General features: G+C 39.0%; 1 protein-coding gene across 1 annotated transcript in view; it reads right to left on the reverse strand.

Annotated features, from left to right (window-relative positions):
• Positions 1 to 22,569, reverse strand: part of LRP2 (LDL receptor related protein 2) — a 181,774-nt gene that overhangs the window by 122,327 nt on the left and 36,878 nt on the right. Inside the window, exons 3-9 of the mRNA XM_010971430.3 lie at positions 21,940 to 22,062; positions 18,109 to 18,225; positions 6,085 to 6,195; positions 5,664 to 5,777; positions 4,339 to 4,458; positions 2,953 to 3,105; positions 1,102 to 1,221 (exon numbers count right to left, since the gene is read on the reverse strand). Coding sequence (XP_010969732.2) covers positions 1,102 to 1,221; positions 2,953 to 3,105; positions 4,339 to 4,458; positions 5,664 to 5,777; positions 6,085 to 6,195; positions 18,109 to 18,225; positions 21,940 to 22,062 — 858 coding nt within the window. The remainder of the gene's footprint in view (positions 1 to 1,101; positions 1,222 to 2,952; positions 3,106 to 4,338; positions 4,459 to 5,663; positions 5,778 to 6,084; positions 6,196 to 18,108; positions 18,226 to 21,939; positions 22,063 to 22,569) is intronic.

The following is a 22,569-nucleotide window of genomic DNA, read 5'->3' on the forward strand; positions in this document are numbered from 1 at the left end:
TAAAAATTCATTGTTCCAACCCTAAAAACCTGAAAATTGATGATGCTCAGCCATGTCTAATTCTCCCAACATAAGATCCCATCCTAATCACAGCAGGATACAAAGCTGCCTCATACAAAATAAAAAATTTCCCAGTGGGAGAAATCATTCTTAACATTCAGATAGGAAAGATGTCAGAAATATTTGGTGCACTGGTGTCTGATTCAATGCCAGCCACTGACTGGAAATAACATGATAGAGTTTGTTCTTCTTTAGTATTAGCTTCAGAAATCAATGTGATTAACAACCAGCACAGCATGGGCCCTGACTGGCCAGTGCGGTCAGTGGGCCTGGTGATCCTCTGTTGTGTCAGGTGACTACTCTTCAGTTTCTGGGAACTGGGGAGCTGTGAGCATCCTGGGGAAGAGCCAGGGGAGCGGGGTAAGGCACTTGATTTAAGACAGGAGCTATTTACCAACTACTTGGAAGTATTTCAGTACAGTTGACCCTTGGTATTCTAGGGGTGTTGGTTCCAGGACTCCCAGGATACCAAAATCCAAAGATGGTCAAGTCCCTTATATAAAATGGCGTAGTGTTTACATATAACCTATGCACAACCTCCCGTATATTTTAAAGCACAGAAAGTTCAAGTGTTGCTTTTTGGAACTTTCTGCTTTCTTTTTCTTTCTTTCTTTCTTTCTTTCTTTCTTTTTTTTTTTTTTTTTGATCCTCGGTTGATTGAATCCAAGGATGCAGAATTTGTGCATAGGGAGGGCCAAGTGTATTTAATAAGGCTGGCCCCATATCAATTCTGTCCCCAAATACACAAAACACTAAATACACAATATACCAAAAGACTACCTCCATCATCAGGTAGTAGACAGGTATACATGCAGCTAGTTGACTCACTCATCACAGAACCACTCTTTGCCTCGTGCACCTCAGAAAAGCTTCTCAGAGTTAAAACTTCATATTGTCCAGATTATCTGGGAGGACTGTGTTGCACTTTGTTAACAGACACTCCTATCTATGAGTACAAACTCCTTGATGTGAGAGATCATGGCACCCACCAGAAATGCAAGCACTGCGATGAAGGACCAGGCGCTCCCACCTGTCACTTACCGACACAGTTACGAGTGCTATTTTGGTTGACAACAAAACCTGAGGGACAATAACACATCCCTCCATCTGGTGATTTGTGGCATTGGTACTCACAGCCCAAGAATGGACACAAATTCACATCTAAACAGAGAAAAACATTTTGTTAAATGAATGGTGACCTCTGGACAAGGCTGATTTGCAAGAAGTAAGAGCTTATTCTTTCAAAATTAAAAGCTCAGTAAGCATGCAGGAGCACACAGAAAATCTGTCACCATTCAAGCCTTACTGCCGTACAATGCAATAAAAGCTTAGCACACATTTTGAAAAACTTATAACTAAGTGCAAGCAAATTATAATGAAAATGTCATCATAAGTGCCTTTACGGAAGAATCAGGTCATAAGTTTATCTTTGTGTCTACATAGTAGAAGAAAATTCCCAAGAATTTCCAGGTGACTGGACACTAAACTTTTCACTTTTAACACTAAAAAGTTAATTAACTGTGTCTAGCTTCAAGTAGTGGAATTTCAGATGTTAATTTATATTTTCTAACTTTTGTACTAGGAGTATTTAAAAGGGCTCCCAAATGAAATGGCCAAAAAAAAAGAAGAAGAAGGAGAAAGAGAAGAAGAAGATGGGGGAGGGGGAGGGGGAGGAGGGGGAGGAGGAGGAGGAGGAGGAGGAGGAGGAGGAGGAGGAGGAGGAGGAGGAGGAGGAGAAGGAGAAGGAGAAGGAGAAGGAGAAGGAGAAGGAGAAGGAGAAGGAGAAGGAGAAGGAGAAGGAGAAGGAGAAGGAGAAGGAGAAGAAGAAGAAGAAGAAGAAGAAGAAGAAGAAGAAGAAGAAGAAGAAGAAGAAGAAGAAGAAGAAGAAGAAGAAGAAGAAGAAGAAGAAGAAGAAGAAGAAGAAGAAGAAGAAGAAGAAGAAGAAGAAGAAGAAGAAGAAGAAGAAGAAGAAGAAAGAAAGAAAAGAAAGAAAGAAAGAAAGAAAGAAAGAAAGAAAGAAAGAAAGAAAGAAAGAAAGAAAGGAAGAAAGAAAGGAAGAAAGAAAGGAAGAAAGAAAGGAAGAAAGAAAGGAAGTCATTAAAAAGTGTCTTTTTTCAGGGAACCCTCCCCAAAAACTCTGGGGTTACAGTTACATGGCCACTGCCAGGCAACTACTCAACAATTTAGAGCGCTATTGATGGAGTCAGTGTCATGGATTGTAGTTTCTTACAGGACAGACAGCTGTCCACAGAGCTGATGGCTGATGGTGGAGGAATACTCTACAGCCACAGAAACCAACCAACCAACCAACCAACCTAACTCAAAGTAGGTATCCCAGAAACCAGAAGCTCCTTTGAGTATAGCCAGACACTTTTTCCATAGGTATAAGCCAGGGAATAAAATCTCCAGGACATCTTTCGAGTCATCACAATTACCATTAAAACCATTCTTTCCGGGTGAAGGGGGAAAAAAGTCATATATTTTTAAGCTCCTCCCGTCAAGAGATGGAGTCTATTTCTTCAATCTATTGAAGCTGGGCTTGGCGTGATTTGCATTGGGCAATAGAACACATAGCAAACATGACATCATCAGAGACTTAAAAGAGCTTTTATACTAGGTCTGCCCTTTCCAACAGCATGCAAACAAGCCTGGACTAGCCTGTGCTTTTACTGCAACATCCTGAGATGTGAGTGAGCTGGTCCAGGCCAGAAGAACTATGTAGCCAACCCACAGAACTGTGAGAAATAACAAACGTTTGTTAGATAACGCTACTAAGTCCTGGGATTGTTCATTCTGCAAACACCAACTGATGCTCTCTGTATTTGGCAATCTATTATAGTAAAACAGAAGCACCTTTACTTGAAAGATGCCCAGATAAATTTGCATACTCACCACAGTGTCGTCCTTCAGTGATATTATTTTCATCTTCTCCTTCTGGACAATCTGAAATCCTATCGCAAACTTTAGTAATGGGGATGCATTTTCCAGACTTTGGACAAGCCCATTCATTTGGGTAACAGTCATAAGTACGACTAATTCTGCTTTCTGTGGGGAAAAAAAGAGGAAGAAAGAGTTATAGGCCACATGAGAGGCAAAGCCACCTCTTTTTTAATCCATGGTTAAGAGAGGATATAGATCAAGTAGGCAAGAAGTCTACAAATGACCTACATTTCACAATAAACTAATAGTTTCTAACTCTACAACTGACCTTTTATTGAGATTCTAAGGAGTGGCAAATGGCATTATTAAGTTCCACTCTTTCCATGGGAGGCAGCTCCCAGCCAGGTTGTAAGAGTAAAAAGTAGATATGGGCCTGAATTACCAACAAACTGGATGAATAATAATTCCTAGGAGAACATTCAGTTAATTAAATCATGAATAATAGAACTAGGGCTATCAAGTAATGCCAGGATTCCGAAGTTTGCTTATGTGTGTGTGTGTGTCGTTTTTGGCTGTTTGGTTTGGTTTGTTTCTTTAGTGAAATGTCAACAGTGTAAGAAAAACTATAATCCAAATGTAGGAACACAGCTTCTTGGAACACTGAAACATGAAACCAATGGATGTTCCCCGAACAAGCATCATTCTTATTATACCTGGGACCAGAACGCTGCAGGTAACTTGCTTTAAGTGTGGGTGTTAGCAGCTTTCAAACTTTTGAAGGTACTGCTGATGATAAAAGCAGAGTGAAGGGGGTGAATATCATTGACAATTTTCTTCTCACTCCCTGGAGAGCAGCCTCTCCTACAACTACCAACCCCTAGCTACACCTCACATGTTCCCCATGTGGTTTCTCTTCCAACACTGGGTGCCAGTGACTCATTTGGAATCAGAATTTGGAAACCAAATGAAAACTAACAGTTACCGAGGTTCAAAGTCATTTTTTAAGGTTATAAGGTCTAAGACAAATCACATTTTTCCCTGTTTTCCCTCCTTCCCCAGCCTACTTCTTTCATATAGATAAGTCTAGTTAAAATAAGAGTCTTACAGGGAAAAAAACTCAGATAGGGCTATAGACGCGGGAGAGATTGTCCTACTTATTTGGCCTTCATGGTAGGAAGGAGGGGATTATAATTTATGCTATATTTGAGTTCCAGGTCATTTTAGGAAAAGCTAGTGGAATCCCCTTTTACTTCCCCACCCATTGATTTCCTTTATACCCAGCCAATCCGGAGACTTGCTTGTCACATAGATAATTTCTAACAAGGAAAGTAGGAAAAACAAGTTCTGCAAAACACTTTAAGAAAACATTTTCTAATTAGAATCTCTTCCCTTCCTTACCACATCCATCTTCATCGGCATTATTTACACAGTCAGCCTCTCCATCACAAACCCAATTTTGATTAATGCAGAAACCATTGGGGCACGTGAACTCGTTGCCGAAGCAGGTTTTATAAGAACCTGGAAGAAAACAACAGCTGCACTCCAAAGATACAAACCACTGGGGACAAAATCAAAGTGCTCACTTCGCAGCCCAAACTGAACCTAAACTAGAAAACTAAAAATTTTATGCCCATTTAGTCCCTTAACTGCTTGACAAAAAAGAAAAAAAGGAGGGAGAGAGATGGAGAAAGAAGAGGAGGAGGAGGAGTTAACAGCAGCTTTGGGTACGGACATGAACTCAGATGCATCAAGATTAAAAACAAGACGGTAGGTCGTAGATTGACACAGGCCAGGGGATGCAGACTGACAAGGATGCGACAGACATGCCAATGCCCAGCATCCTCTTACTTTACCACGAGCATGGTAATTGCTATCTAGGACCTAATGATTCTGAGGAACCCACTCCACGATGTTGCATTCTTCTCAATGTAGTCACTGAAATAAGCCCAGGTGCCAAAAAGGAAATCAGGCAGGGCCCATTGAAAATTAGGGTGATGCTGAAAATATCTGACCACTCCTTAGGCATGGGTACCAACCCATCAAAATGGGTGTGGAAAATCAGAATCCTACATTCTGGTATACAAATGACCACAAGAAAAAACTGTCAAAACTTATTTGGAATTTATAAAGCTCTCTCATGGAGACTTCATATTCTGATACAATGAGTCCAGAGGTGGCAACAGTGAGAGAGGTGGTCGGCATTGCAGGCAACATCATGGAAAGAAAAGTAGGGTCAGAGTGAAAAAGTGGAGGCAACAAAAGCCACCTACAACCACACTGAAACTTCTCTGACTTGCCAATTTTGATGTGGTAAGAATTTCAAAGTAAAGAGGAGAGTTACGACCATTACAATTAGAGAACTTCCACTCCCTTTTCAAGCCCTTCTCTCACTCAGCTGTGTAGGTTATCAGACCCATTTCTGAGATACGGGTAATTCGAGGGTCTGATGATACAATACACCTGGTACCTTGTAGCATAAGGAAAGAATGCAAACTGTCCATCAGCCACCCTTCAAGTCTACACAGATCCTTGGAAGTTAAACAAGCCTGAGCTCAACAATATTGCTGAGGCTTATGCCGTGGGTCCTAAATGATACTCTGGCTTCAACTGCCATCAGACATAGTGATTTTTTGGTTTGAAAAGAGTAGCGTGTTGGTAGGGGGAAAAAACCAAAGACAAAAACACTTCTAACAGCATAACTCAGTATAAGGAAGTCACCGTACTGCAAGAATGTTCATCACTGCCATCTTCACAGTCAAAGCTATGGTCGCAGACGTAGGCTTTAGCAATGCACTCCCCACTGCCACAGTGAAACTCAGAGTGGGAGCATCCATGAGCTGGGGCACAAGGTTAAAAAGGGAAAGAAAACAGAAATTCAGTTCCACTGTAGCCATTTAATTTCATAGGAAGATTCTGTCTCGAGTTTGAAAAGAGATTCTTACTACACAGTACTGTGCTGGTAAATGTTTAATAACCAGTTCTCCAGGAACATAAAAGCCCTCACTTGTAGCGTCTGTCAATCTCCATGGTGTAAATACTCCACCATGGCTGACTTCAAGCGACCAACATGAATTCACTGAAAACAAACATGAGAAGAAATGTGCATAACTGGGTAGTATAAACTAGCTTTGGCACATTACTTACTGCAGTTAAGTTCATCAGAGACATCTCTGCAATCAGCCTTCCCGTCACACCTCTGACTAGTGTTATAGCAGGCTCCATTTGCACAAGTCTGCTGCTCGCATGCTGGGTATCCTGAAAGAATGGAAATAGCACAAAAACCTTAAAGTAAGATGTTGCTTCACCAACCACTTCTAAAGTGGCTACGATATTCTAGACATAAAATGCTGAGCATGTATTGATAAACAAAAGAGACATTCTTTGGTTATCCAAAGAATGGCACAAACAGCAAATTACGAATTGGATTATGTGCTTAATGTGGGAAGGACAGAGTGCTGTGAGAGCGCATAGGAGGTGGGGGGAGCCCAGGGAAGTCTCCCCTGAAGTGACTTGTGAGCTCATAGCTCAAGAATGAGAAGAAATTGAACTTGTTTCAAAATGGAACCTTCTTTTACATAATATAAATAACATCTGAGGAAAGTTAACACACCACGACACATGCTTTGGGAAATGAAGGGCCAGTTCTTTGGCTGGAGGGTCAAACAAAGAAAACAGGTCTAGACGTCAGGAAACCTGGGGCCTGGGGTACCACTCAGTACCTGTTTCCTCTGACTCAAGATGGTCATCCTCTCTGTGTCACCACTTCCTCATCCACACATTTGGATAATTTATTTCACAGGGTTGATGCACCTCCAGAAACAATGTCTGGTAAAGCACCATGAAAAGCAGAGTGTGTTCTACAAGCACCAGTAATTGTTACCATGTTACAGACATATGGTCACCTCACCGCTATTCATCAAACACTCAGCCCTGGTTTTCTCCATCTCAGTGGAAAAATCAGGATGTCCCCTTGCAGGAATAAGGTGCTGTCAGTCTCTCCCCTGTGCTTCCCCAGACTTGGAACATGTATCTCTCATGATCCCAAACTGTAGACTTCATTCTGTTGGTTGGCTATCTGTTTCCTCCATGACAGAATGAAACCTTCTGAGATCAAAGATCTTGTCTTATTCATTGCAGAATCCCCAACACTCAGTACAGGGACTGGGTAATTTCTCACTGTGCTCAAGAAATGCTTGGCATTACTAGTGAGTTATACAGTTGAACTTTTTAGTTAAAAAGGCTTCTAAAAATATTTTGAACTTCTGCATTTTATGATCTTTTAATAGCCTCCCTCTCACAAGTATGGTATCTTTCTAGGTCCATTTTTCACTCCATTAAAAATTGTTTTCCAGTATGGAGATTCCTCAAAAGACTAGGAAAAGACTCACCATATGACCCAGGAATCCTGCTCCTGGGCATATATCTAGAAGGAACCCTACTTCAAAAAGACACCTGCACCCCAATGTTCACAGCAGCACTATTTACAATAGCCAAGATATGGAAACAGCCTAAATGTCCAGCAACAGATGACTGGATAAAGAAGATGTGGTATACTTATACAATGGAATACTATTCAGCCATAAAAACCAACAACATAACACAACTTGCAGCAACATGGATGCTCCTGGAGAATGTCATTCTAAGTGAAGTAAGCCAGAAAGAGAAAGAAAAATACCATATGAGATCGCTCATATGTGGAATCTTAAAAATAAAAAGAAAGAACATAAATACAAAACAGAAACAGACTCATAGACAAAGAATACAAACTTGTAGTTGCCAAGGGGGTGGAGGGTGGGAAGGGATAGACTGGGAGTTCAAAATTTGTAGATACTGACAGGCATATGCAGAATAGATAAATAAGATTATACTGTACAGCAGAGGGAAATATATATAAGATCTTGTGGTAGCTCACAGTGAAAAAAAATGTGACAATGAATATATATATGCATGTTCATGTGTAACTGAAAAATTGTGCTCTACACTGGAATTTGACACAACATTGTAAAATGACTATAACTCAGTAAAAAAAAAAGTTAAAAAAAAAAAACCTCAAAAAAATTGTTTTCATAATGATTCTAAGATGGCCTTCTAATTTCTTTTCAACTGAGAAAAGGACATGTCTCAAAGAGCCAGGCAGCAGCACAGTCCCATTCCGTGAAGCCCCACAGGGGAGGAATAAATACGCACAAATGTTCTCATCTCCAGAAGTCCCAAACTAGTCTCTTATGTGTTTCTAAATACTTTAATGCCAAAGTTACATATAGTCATACTATATTAAAATGGAAGGCATTTAAAAACTGATTAAAATTTTTAAATTTTCTGAATTTTATTTTATTTTTTAATAGCCCCAGAATCAGCTAGTGTTTAGGGTTTGCTGTCTTTTCATCACTGAGATGGGACTCAGTGCAAATATACCTTCAAAGGGTCACACAGCTCCATTTATTAATTCTCCCTTCAAGAGATGCCTAGGAGCCAGTTGAGTCCAGCAGGCAATTCCTTTCCTCGGTGTGCTGGATAGCTGTTAGAGTCAGTATGTCACCTGACCTTTTCAGAGCAGCAGCAAGCAGAAAAGAAATCTTAGAAAACCCGACTCTTCGCAACAGAGAATATATCAGGAGGAAAATTTATCTGGGCTTGGGTTATGGCTCCCTCATTCTAGGTGATTCTTGTAGAGATGAAGGACCCAGAACAAAGATGCTGGGCTGATCTCTTGTCCTCCCTGTCCTGCTTTTTGAGAGCCAGTCCCATAAAACTGAAAAGGGAAGAACTAAACCAGGATCCATGGGCATGAGTAAAAGTTTGCTGACATGGCTCATTTCCCCAACAAACAGCAAGACCAGCTTGATGTCATCAGAGAGAGTATTGGAATGGTCAGAGGTCAGCAGTTTGACACTTGGAATGAAGAATGAACAGCTTTCTTGTCTCCGCCCATGCTGCTTAATGAATCTCTCTCAATCAGCTAAGGACTTGCCCCCACCCCTGCATACCTTCTGGTCTCTTCTGCACATGATTAAGTGGAGGTGTACACCCATTGGAAACACTGCACAGAGCCACCTGACTCCAACACACAAAATATTTGGAAATCTGTTTCCAAAAGCTTTTCCTTCTTTGAGTACCCACACAGAGGGAACAGGTCCAAACTGTATAGTGAACAAAGTAAGAAATGAACAGTTTCTACTTCTTTTGAAGAGTTCTACTGCTAAAGATATTAATGAGTTTTAATCTACCCTCAGGAAACAGGAAGTCACAATCCTTTGTGACTGAGAGATCTCTAAAATTTGACTTTTGGGTTTATTTGCTTGGAAAGTCTGAGTCCAACCTTGTAAACTTTTCCCTATGGGGCAAATCTATCACGTAGCTGAAATGTCCTACAGGACTTCAAGTAAAGGGGGAGTGTAATAAGAGAGGAGTCAATGTACAAGACCACCAGAGAAGCTCAGCATTCGAACTTTTGCCATAATGGAAAGACTGAGAAGTAACTGTTAACTAAACGTCAGACCTCTAAAATTTATCTGATACAAAAATATGAGAAAATCCTTGCTCACACCACTTCTTCCCTCTCCTTTCCTTTCTCCAAATTCCAAATGATACGTGTACAAGTTTGTTCCTTGAAATCAGGAGCTACATCCACATATATGCATAAGATTCGTACTTGAAGATTTTTAAAAATATTTTCTCTGCTAAGGATTTGGTTTGGAGCAAGAACGTTCCATGCTATGGTTCTGTTTATATAATCGAGGAAGATAGTTTGAGAACTTCATAGACCTCTGGGGATGGAAACCATTCACACAGAAAAATATTAGACACTACTCTTTATTATCTTGACAGGAAGGCTGTAAATACATTTTATTCTCAGAATTTGACAAAATAACCAAAAAGAAGACAAACTGATTCAAAAGAAAGAGAAGGCATCTTAAAAGGCAGATTATGAAACTTAAGCTAAGATTAAAAGGAAAACAAGAAGCTACTGATCTAAGTCCTGCCCAGACACCTGGAACTTTTCAAGGTCCTAGAGTCTCCTTTATAAGTTACTTTATGTTAGTCTGGTCCACGGCAGGATAATCCAGTCAAAGTAATGATTGGCCAGGAAGAGTTTACTAGTTTGCCTACCAGCACTTAGTTGCAAGTACTATCCACAAGGTTAAATAAGCAAAAACAATAATTATCAATAACATGTATTGAAAACTATGCGCCAGAAACTTGTCCAAGTTCTCAACATGTAAAACTCACTTTGTCCTTATAACCACACTGTAAGGTAGATACCACTATTACCCCCTTTTTATAGGTTTTATATACATGCATCTCTGAGGCACAGAGAGGTTAAGTAATTTGAAAAAGGTCACATGACTGCTAAGTTGGAGAGTCAGAATTCACATTCAGGCCATCTGGCTCCACAGTGCATGTTCCTAGCCACTACAATAGATACAGCTACTACTTATCGGCTTCAGAGTAATAGGAAGAAGAGAAAATTACAGGAGAAAGAATGAAATTGAATGAAAGGAAATAGATAATCTTAAAAAGATAGTATGAAAAAAGAGAGAGAAGACGCAAACCAAGGGTAAAGTTTTCCTTTTTCCATTCAGTTTCCCATTTGCTTTGGGAAGTCTGGAGAAGTGAGGCCAAGTCTAGACTTCAGCAATTTATGACATATTCTACTAAGGACTTCAACCTGGTATAATCTAGGAATTCCAGGAAACTCTCTGCTAGGAAACCAGGTTTTCCAAGAGTACCAGGACAAACAAGAGTCTATACCACCCCCCTGCCAAAAAAAAGACCACAAAGTAGCAGGGGACCAACCTATGTTCTCAAACCTCCCCCTTCCTGTTCCAGTCAAATCCAAGTTCCTGAAGTGTCTGTCATCACGAACTAGCACCTAGGGAATGCAGGAATATACAAGAAAACAACAGAGAAGCATTTTCTGCCACTTTCCAAAAATAATTTGAAGTGGCTTTCGATAAAAAGTATATACATAGTAAGATTTATAAAATGGAAATAGTAATTCAGCACCTTGGAAAGAGAAAGTAAATATGGTCTTCCCAAGGGCTACTAGAAATGGACTAACATCAAGTTTAGTCTAAGCAGCTTTCAGAAAACTGAAGCCAAAAAGGGACACACATTAACTTATCTAGTTTTCCTTACTGTGTTCTCTCTGAATGGCTGGGACTTAAGTTCCAAATCCCTATCTGGTCTCCATGGTGATTGACCCCAGACCTAAGTTTAAAAAGCACCTGAGAGGCCTGCTCGAAAGATTTTGGATTTGCAGTACCTCTTTCTTTTCATGCACAGAACTATCACCAAAATCTGCAAAGGAGGTAAAGACAAACATAAAAATTCCAATTTCTTGAAAAATAATAAAAATCTCACATGGGCTCTATATGTAAGAGTAACTGAGCAACAAGATGGAAAATTGTGCATCAAATGCTCCAAGGAATAATGCAAAAAAAGTAAGATGACTTCTCATGGGTGAACATACGTGTATAATGTGCACCAGATTTAGTGGTACTGGTTCTGTGTAGGAGTTAAGAGATTATACGTTTTCATTCTGGGCCACATGGTGCCTTGGTCCCAACCCTATCTCTTCCTCACAGTATCCCCAGTGACTTATCTGGGCAGAACAAATAGGCAAAGTCTAACCAAAGAGACAGGGAGACTAGCTGTACTCCAGAATAATGAGAGTGGTACTTTCGAATCACAACTAAAAATGGTGTGGCTCAGTCTCCCTGCTGGGAACCTGGCCCAGATGACTGAGTACACATCAGCAGATCAGTGCTGGGTGAATGCCAGGATGCTTGAAGCCAGATATTCCAGAGTGCTTCCTTCCTCTTAGCTAGAATTTATTCTATCCAACATAAGTTTATTGAAATCCATCTCCCTAGACACTGTGCTAAGAATTGGCTAAAGAGATTATAAGTGAAATGCTAAGTGAAGTAGAAATTTTCACATCTTTTAAAAAATATTTCATTCAATCAATAATAACAGGAGTGCTAGGTACTTGAGATAAAGTGATAAACTTCATAAAATCCCTGCTCTTATGGAACATTTTATTGGGGAGAGTGGAATGACAGACATGAAAATAAATGTCTGCACAGAAGAAAGTGTTATGGAAATATAGTAGCATAGAATGAGAAAGAATCATGTGAGGAGTAGCTCTCTGATCAGGTGACATTTGAAAGAGAACCATTAGGTTTAGCAAAATGGAAGTCACTGGTGGCATTGAGAGGAACTTTTTGGGAGATGAAGGACTGTTGTCAGTGAGTTCAAGAAAGAAAGAAGGAAGTCAGACAAGACAGAGAAAGACAAATATCATATGATATCACTTATATGTGGAATCTGAAAAGAAAGAATACAAAAGAATTTATTTGCAAAACAGAAATAGTCTCACAGACATAGGAAACAAACTTACGGTTACCTAAGGGGAAGGAGGAGGGGATAAATTAAGAGTTTGGGATTAAGAGATAACACATTGCTATATATAAAATAGATAAACAACAAGGTCCTACTATATAGCACAGGGAACTATATTCAATATCTTATAATAACCTATAATGGAAGAGAATCTGACAAGAATATGTATATGTATATGCATAACTGAATCACCTTGTTGTTACATCTGAAACTAACACAACATTGTAAATCAACTACATTTCAATTTTTTAAAAAAAGATATTACAGCAAAAAAAAAAAAGGAGAGGAAATGGAGATAGTGGTTAAAGACAATTCTAAGTAACTGTTGTAAAAGAGAGCAGAGAAATTGGGCAACAGCTGAGATGGATATTAGGGTATGAATGATGTGCTTGTAATATGAAGACTAAATAAGAAATTTCTCTTTCTTCGAGGTTTCAGGGCTCTGAATCTTATCTCAAATGTAAGAATGCTAAAAAGGTCCATCTGTGACATGATATGCAAGATGAGGTCAGTCTCTCTGCTTTGTCCTTCTCACCTCGAGCGAAGAGAGTATTAAGAGCAAGGCTCAGTGGGACTGAGTTAGATGCACAAGTCCGTCATCAGCTGTCACCATCCACAGAGTGACTTTATCCCTCCTTTTCACTGCCTCCCAATCATGCCCCCGGTTGGAGTTTCAGCAGTTAAGATATATAAAGTTAGATATATAAAAAAAATTCTAAAGAACAGAAAGTCAATAGAAATAAAACTTTGGAGACAAAGCAGCCCCAGTTGCAGGCAGACCAAATGCTGCTGATTACCAGCAAGAAAGCCTTCATTGTAACAGGGATTTGACCCTTTCTTTGGCATTCCTAAGTAACAAGAGAGAAGTACCACAAACCAATGATAATTAGCAATAGTTTTACACAAAAAGCATTCTAATATAGTACTTGATAAAAATGAAATAATCTGTTTACTTAACTGGGAAAAAATGTACTATTTTTGAGCAACTGAAAGTCAGTGCAATATATTAATTGAATGACCCATAATTGCCGCATTGTTCTGATGTTTATCTTAGACTCTGAGCAAGTAGGTTTTCCTTGGTGCTAATCCCATTAAAAGTAAAATGGATGGCAGTTTCAAATCTCTGTTCCTTAAAAAAATAATAATTGGCAAGCTGTTTAATAGCAGGTGCCACTTTATAGATGGCCAGATTGAAGAGTAAAATGAACTTTTACCTATTTCACAGCTACATATGTATCTGTGTGTACACACACACACACACACACACACATATTCAGAAAGTTCTCAAACAGTAGAATAACCAAAAATACCTTATGCATATAGGAACACAGCAGACAAAAACATGATAAGAAGCAATTTATTTCAAGGATAATTTTTTTACTGAGACCTTAATACCCTTGCCTCCCTTACCATCTCACCCATTCTCTTCCCTCTTACACACCATTCTTTGTTCTATACAAGGAGTGCATGGAACACAAGATGTTTTACCCTAGGAACTCAAGATCTTGATCTTAGAAGCTTGAATGGGTAAGAACTATAACACAGGGGCCTGATGTAACAGGCAGGACTATAAACAATTAAGTTCTTTGCAGTTTTCCAACATCCATTACCAGATTTAAGTGGTTTCCAGAACCTAGAAGATCTGTTCCTATAGATAATCTTATTTCTGAGAAATAGAAAAATAAAAGTCATATTTATAAGCCAATTCTAAGCTTGTCTACAAGGAATTTTCCTAGGCATCATGACTGCAGAAACAAGAGAATGAAGTGTCACGCATGCCTCATGAAAATGATTTCTGGCCAAGCCTCACTTAATCCTTCATCATGTGGGAACATTCTAATTTAAAACAACTAATAAACAACTACTATATATCTGAAGTGACATTTAAAATAGCTAAGTAACTCTATGGCTTAATGGATCTCAGTGATGACCATCAATGGCTGCTACCATCACAAAGCGAGAGACATCATGTGCATCCTGATGGAAATACATACCTTTATAAACAAAGTGTTGTTGCCCTTACACACACACATCCTTGCATCTGTTCAAGCCTCTAGACTAGTGTTACTCTCAACTGGAGCAGAGGAGGGGAATTTCACTCCCAGAAGACATTTGACAGTATATGGAGATAGTTTTGGTTGTCACACCTGGGAGGTGCTGCTGGCTTCTAGTGGACAGAGGCCAGGGATACTGATGGCCATTCTACAATGCACAAGACAGGTACCACAGTAAAGAGTTATTTGGACACAAATGTCATTAGTGCCACAATTAAAAACCTTACTCTAGATCTAGCTACCAATTTTCAGGAAATACGGGGACAGAAGAACATGTTAAAGGACATCAGGGGCTGCAGTGAGCAAAACCCAGACTATGGGAAACTCCAGGACAAGTGGCTTGGGTTTTTCAACAAATAAATTCCAAAGTATAAAAAACAGAAATGGAAGGCAAACCTACAAAATTAAAAGACAGCAACTAACTGCAACATACAGATTTTCTTTGGATTTTTATCTAAATGACAAACCAACTGGGGAATTTTTTAAACTGGATAGACACCTGATTGCTTTAGAGGACAGTTACCAACTTTTAGGTGTGATCATGATACTGTTGCCATGTTTCAGTCCTTATGTTTTAGAGACAGGTATTGAATTATTTAAAGACAAAATTATATGACATCTGAGAACTGCTTCAAAATCATGGGGAGAAGAAGAAAGAGATACAGGTAAGACAAAATTAGCTGCGAGTTGATTGATATAACCAAGTGAAGAGTACAAAGACTTATATAATTCACTCTGATTTTGATTACATTTAAAACCTTCCATCATAAAAAGCTTTAAACAATATTTTTTAAATAATAAAATAGCTAAGTAACCTTCAGGCAAAAAAATGCTTTGTAAACTTCTTTTACTAACGAAAAGTATCCTGAGAGCATGGGCACAGGTTAATATCATTTAATACCTCTGTAAAGTGGGGACGGTCATCAAGCCTGCCTTGTAGTATTGATGTGAAAATTGCATAAGATGATGATCGATGCCCTGTGAATGACAGTCCCCTTTCCCACTTCCCACAAGAGCTCCAAACAAAGAGAGAAAACAAAATGAGGCCAATCCTGCCCCCACTATACTGGCACTTTCTAAAGACTTTGATCCAGGTCATTCATTTCCATCTTGTACGAATCTGGCTGTGGCCGGGAGATCAAAGCACTAACAAGGAAGTATGAAGATTCTTTTTTCATTTCCTCTGATTTGTTAATTTTTTTTACACTTCTCCATAAATAACACATAACAATAAATAAACAAGGTAGAGAGAAACAGGAAGAAATACGTCACTGTAAAACCTCCTTTCGCGTGTGAGATTCGAGGGCCGTGAGCCCTAGAAGATTCATGACTTGTACAGTTCCAGAAACAATGAGTTTTTACTCTGATTCAACAACTATTTGTATGTACTTTAAAAAACAAACAAAATCTTGATTAAGAATTCCTTCCCAGATATTTTATAAAGCTCACTTCCTTTCCATCATTCTTCTCTGTAAGAGCTGCTTGAATGCTCATACCCTGCCAGCTTTTTTCCAGAAGGTCTATCAGCAAAGTCATAAGGCAGTTGTATTGGTGACTTGAGACTTGGCTCCAGGGTGTTCACATGGAATAAATCCAAACAGTCTGTTTTGGCTGCCTTTTACTTTCCCTAAAATAGCATTTCCTGCAGTCTCATTGCATTTGCAATAAAGCACTCATTTTTATCCACTTGTAAATAAGGGATAAAGACACAGACTGTTGGCTGGTGGCACAGACTTCTGGTTCTGTCCTTGCACAGGGTAGGACTTCCTCCTTCTGTAAATAAAGTCTTTCATGAAGTGCAATCACTCACCAGCCTTGGAACCAGAAGACGAGCCGAGCTGTAGCTCTGCCACTCACTGTATAACCTTGAACAAGCCACTCTGCCCTTTGCTGTTTCAGGTACTATATTCGTAAGGTGGGGTAATAATACTGGTCCTGTTTTCCCCATTGAGGGGCCTAATAAGAATAACCACTGGAATTTACATAACACTTTGAAGTTTACACAATACTGCAAAATATAATATATGATTTGTCTCTACTATTAACCAAAAATATTTTCTTTATTTGCCACAAGAAAGAATTTATTGTTTGCTCTACAAAGTACTCAAAGGAGAGTCCTGGACTCTGGACTTGCTATTTGTGTCCTCTAGAAAGACACTCCCATCTCTAAAATTGCTGGTATTAAGCCTAAATTCTCTGCAAATCTTCCAAACTGAAAGAAGACCCAAATTAGAGGCAACATAGTCTCTTTCAAAAAAGAACATGTAAGTTGGAAATTATATCAGTACAGAACTACACCAGAAACTCTGCTAAGAAATGGAGACATAAAAACAAATAGCACAGACTCCTCTCAAAGGAAAATAACGTAGAATGGAAGAAAGCATTGGAGAAGTGTTTTGTCTTTTTTGTTTTGTTTTAATGTACAGTGTGTTGATGTGGCTACAGCATGAATCTGCACCCGTTTGAGCCCCAGTCCTTCCTTTTTACATATACAAGTACTTCTTCCATTAACAGTACACTTTAAACAGTACAGTGAATAGGAACAATTTGCTCATAACCAGTTTATGTTAGCTCCCACCCAAGGCATGGCACCACACTGGGAAGTGTAGCAATATATTACAGAATATGGTTCTTTCATTAAGAAGCATACAATATACCAAAGGAATTTAGGGACAGTCCAGAGAACTAAAATCATATCAGAACGATGGGACAATAAAGAGTTGTCCCATGAGAATACAATAAAACTTAAATCTTTAGTTGAAAACATAGTAACCAAGAAGTTTATGTTCAAGGTTTATAAGGTATACAAAATCTATCCACTGATTATCAGAATCCTAGAATATTAAAATAACTCCTTGAAGTTTGAAACATAAATTTTAGAGCTAAAGAAAATAGTACTTTTACTCAGCTCATAATAAGCTTATGAAATGCAGTATACCAGAAGAAAAGCCAGGGGAAAATGTATAAAAACTCAAGGACGCTCTGAATAAATTCATAAATGATAGACTTAGAAGGACTTTTAAGAGAAACTGGGTATATCTGAGAGTAAAGGTAGAGCCAGACTGACACAGTAGAATAATCACTATATTCTCCTATTCTAACAATTCTATACAAACCTCAAGAGAGACAGATTACTCTTTACTCATTTGTAAGAAGTAGACCATGCACTATGATTGCACTCTCTTATTTTGGTTACGATAATATTTAGACATTATATGTAGAATGCAGTGATTTGTATGCTTTATCTTGTGGTTTTCAGTTACAAATTGACAGAATATTCTTCCATCACAGAGAAAGCCATTTGCAAAACGTAACACGTTTCCAAAGGTAATTTGGAAAATATCAAGTCCATAAGAGCAGAAAAACTGAGACATTTGACCTAGAAACTTATCATGATAATGTAATAAAAGTTAACATTGACCTAACCGGATTCTGTACTCAATGACTTTTTCCGATTCTATGTTATTGTTAAAAGTTTCTTACTTCGAAACCTACAGAAAGTTGATGTGCTAAGGCAGGATACACTGAGAATGTCTTGCTGAAAATAGACTTCTAACAGAACATCACCTCTAATCCACAAAAGAATCTGCCAAGAGATTTTAATAACAAGAGGCATATTGTAGGCATTTCTGTCCATCAACAAATTGATTAAAATGCTGAAGGGACAAAGGTGAAACCAAATACAGTGCAAAGACTGAAAGGGACTCACGGCAGTTTTTCTCATCAGTTCCATCAACGCAGTCTACGGCATGGTCGCATCTGTATTCCTCTGGGATGCATTCACCATTGGAGCAGGTAAACTGACGGCTTAAGCAGGTTCTCCCAGCTGTGAAGAGGAAAAAATATTACTTTATAATTACTGAAAAACACAGACTACTTAACAAACATGACAGTAACATTAACAAACTTGAATGAGGAAATTTGCAAGCAAAGTAGACCATATATTGAACATAAAGTTCATAGGGTCACAATGTAGGGTATCCAGCTACCCTAAAGTAGACACCTTACAATGTGGAAGCAAAGGTGTTATCAGAATACTATCAAAATGCCCACAGAATTGTATCAACACTCAAGCTTGTTAGTGTAGACAATTATATTATCGACATACATTGAGAATACAGTATAGACTGAAAACCTATACAGCAAAGAGGATGAATGAAGTAAGAATTTTGCAGGTATAGGTATTATTCAAGGATCGGTAAGGTCACTCTCATCGAAATGCTTGATTAAACAGGAAGGAAATATGCCAAAGACTAAACAATGGTTATTTCTGAGTATTAGGAACATGGGTGATTTTATTTTTTTTCTTTAAAGTTTTCTCTACTACATAAGCTTTCTACATTGAACATGTGTCAATTTCATAAACAGAAATTTAAGCTAGCTTGACTTTATCCTAAGTTGATTAGGGTAGATGAAAGCAGAGCATCTGTAGTTTATCAAATTTGCCTCTGGATAAAATAGATAAAATCAAATGAATTGATGCTCCAAACATCATGTGGATTCTATTCTGTGAGTCTGAGGCAGGAATTATGATAAGACTTTTTAATTGTCCACATACAAAGAGAAGCATTTGGGGCAAACGTGATCTGATAAAAAATTAGTAACATAAAGTTTAAAATGCAAGAGTTATGAATCCACACTCATTTAACATAGTATGAAACACAGCTTATCAGTTACTGCTATAAAGTTATCTCCAGTCTCCCCAGGCAGTTGCCCCAGTAGTTCCCATGCCATCTATATGGTATCATTAGCAAGGCGTCATCCACCACACATTGCATCACAATCTCCAGCTCAGCCTTCTTCCTACTCTGTGTGGGAAGCAAGGAAACATGGAACTAAAATGGCGTATCTAGTCAAAAGAGAAATAACCCATCATTCATTCAGTAGCCATTTATCAAAAACCTCCTATTTGCCAGACTGAATACCAAGCCTTAGGGATGCAAGCTGAAGCAAGCATAGTCATTGCTCTCCAGAGAGTCACAATCTAGCACTGAGTACCCACTCCACACTCTGCAGGTCACCCCTTTCCTGGAGGCCCTTGGAGAGGCCAGCCAGAGAATAGAATAGCTCAGACAGATTTCCTAGGAGCAAGGATTTCTTCCTGTGCCCTACTATGCCTGCTCCTTTTCCTTCCTTCTTTCAGTACTTCTGAACTACCATACCCCACCTCCCACTTTCAGACCTGGCCATCCCCTTTTGCCACTCCACCTCAAATCCTGATGCATAACTGGACATGATTTAGATATGCCAAGCTCCTTCCAGCCCAGATTAGCTCCTGTCCATGCCTTCCTCAAGACCACCATTTGTCACCACTACCACACTCCCCAGCCCTACATAGTTTGCTGGTTTCCCCTTCACCACTTTGTCCTAAGGATCACCACCCCTTTGTGATGGCAGACCTCATGACCAATGCTGACAAGCCCTAACTATTTAATTATACAGTCTTCATTTTATGTCTACACCAAAGTCAAACTCATGAATATTTTGAGAATTTCCGTTCTCTTCCTCAAAAGAGATATCCAGTGGCCCAACTGAAAAAGAGTTCACACTCAATACTGGACACAAAATTCCTGGACTAAATTCCAATTTTTTAGAAATACATCCAGAACCTACTGAAGCCCATGGCATCTCCACTGCTAGTCACCTAGCAACTAAACAAGTTCCCACATGAAGTAGCTATCCAAAACATCTGTTTCTTCTTTGATCTTTGTGGACAATGAATATGTGAAAACTCAAACAGGATCTTGGCTATCTCAAAACCAACACAGAGTGATGACAGATGACCATGATTTGTGGGATGTGCATTTGATGAAACAGAATGTGGGAAAGTTCAAAGTTGAATGCTACACAGTGATCAGAGCTGGGCTCTTCCAGAAGACCACTGAGGTCAAGAGTCTGAGATGGTTCATTACAGCCTTGTATCTTCCCTCCAACTTCTATCTCAGTTCAACCTAGGCTTGTTAAAAGGTTTTTGTTTTGGTTCGTGTTTTTTTATTTTCTTTGTCTTATAAAAAAAAACACATGGAAAAGATGTTGATGTTCTCTCTTCTACATGTTGAGAGTTGAACTATGGAAATGTAAAATTCAGGACTTTTGTGGGGAGGGTCTAGCTCAATGGTAGGATGTATGCTCAGTCTGCTTGAAGTCCTGGGTTCAATCCCCAGTAGCTCCATTAAAGAAAAAGAAAGGAAGGAAGGAAGGAAGGGAGAGAGAGAGAGAGAGAGAGAGAGAGAGAGAGAGAGAGAAAGAAAGAAAGAAAGAAAGAAAGAAAGAAAGAAAGAAAGAAAGAAAGAAAGAAAGAAAGAAAGAAAGAAAGAAAGAAAGAAAGAAAGAAAGAAAGAAAGAAAGAAAGAAAGAAAGAAAGAAAGAAAGAAAGAAAGAAAGAAGGAAAGAAAGAAAGAAAGAAAGAAAGAAGAGAAGAGAAGAGAAGAGAAGAGAAGGGAAGGGAAGGGAAGGGAAGAGAAGGGAAGGGAAGGGAAGGGAAGGGAAGGGAAGGGAAGGGAAGGGAAGAGAAGGGAAGAGAAGGGAAGAGAAGGGAAGAGAAGGGAAGAGAAGAGAACTATAACATTCAGGACTTCTGCAGCTTTCACGCAATCATGAAAAGCCAAGAAGCTAAAAGATGGTAGGGCAGAACAGCGGAAGAAAACTGGATGATATTATTGATCCAAGGAATTAATCAATCCTGGAACAATCCTACATTTAGGCTTCCTGTGAGATAATAAATTCCTTTTTTGTTTAACTTTTTGAGTTGTGTTTTTCATTCTTTGCAGCTAGAAACATCCGCACTGATACAAGAAGAATTTTAAATTATACAAATATCCTTAAGAGAAAGCAAAGGAATGATACTCATGATATACTTCTCATGTGTTGCCATCTTATATTTACCCAAGATTATGCTCTCATCCAAAATTATTTAAGCCCATTAAAACACTCTTTTCCAGTTTGATCCCAAAGGAATTCAAATTCAAGGGTTTCTTCCAGGTTACTGCCCTGAACCCTCTCAATGTCCGGGAATAAGCAGTTGTCAACATCCTCTTTGTTCCTCCTATTTATTTTTTTGTCCCAGCTCATCCTGTAGCAGCAATCACTGGAGCAACCTCCAATGGTGCCTCCAAAGGACCTCCACTTCCACTCAATCAAAAAGAGGGTTTAATTCTGGGACAGAAGAGGTGGAAGGTTTGAGTGCAGAGTGTGCTGCAGGAGTAAATGGACTCATCCAATGGCCAACCACAGAAATGAAGACCCCACAGATAGATACCAATAAATGTTTTATTTCCTTCTTAAGTGTAACACAACCTGAATTAAATACTGGGAATCTATCCATTTCCAAATCACTGGGATGTATGTATAATTCTTCAGCACACTCACGCTTTCAAGATTATCCAACCCCTGAGTGAAATGGCTGGCATGGGTTCCCTTGTCCTTTAAGGCCCCACTCATCATGTATAAACACAATCATTCCATTGTGTTCTGTATTTGTAACAGTTTGGAATTTAAAGTGTCCAAAGGGCTAAAACAGGCTCCCTCTACAAGCACTTACGGCAGTGCTGCTGTTCATCTGAGCCATCCTGACAGTCTTCCTCATCGTCACACACCCAAGAGTGAGGGATGCACAGTCCTCCACTCTGACACTGGAACTGGGTGGAAAGGCAAGTAGAGCGAGCTACAAAAAAACAGGGAAAAAAACATTATGTCAACCATCCACCCTATTACACCAAAAAGCAATGCTTATTTCAAAAGAAGTATGTCAACTCCTGCTCAGTATATTTGAGGGTGAATGTGAAAAACCTTAGAGCCTGTGGACTTCACTCAGTGTTCACTGCCAAGTAATCTCAGCAGTGGGCTCACAAGAAAATGATGGTCCAAAGCAATACAGAAATGCAGAGAATAAAATGAACAGCCCAAACACATACATACAAAGCTATGACAAAAGATTAAATTAAAATTTTAATTTAAACAAAATCAACCATGAGTTGATAGTTATTAAATTATTTGAAATGTTTTGTAATAATGAATAGTGAAGCATCACGCTAAATTGGGAAATCCATGAGATTTGGAAAATAAGACCCAAAATCAAATTATTATTCCCAGAATTTACTTGCTTTAAAATCTTCAGCAGGTTCTTTGAGTCTCAGTGTGCATCATAAAATGGGGACTATACTTTTCTCAC

The sequence above is a fragment of the Camelus bactrianus genome, chromosome 5 (assembly GCF_048773025.1).
Source record: "Camelus bactrianus isolate YW-2024 breed Bactrian camel chromosome 5, ASM4877302v1, whole genome shotgun sequence".
In the NCBI taxonomy this organism is placed as follows: domain Eukaryota; kingdom Metazoa; phylum Chordata; class Mammalia; order Artiodactyla; family Camelidae; genus Camelus; species Camelus bactrianus.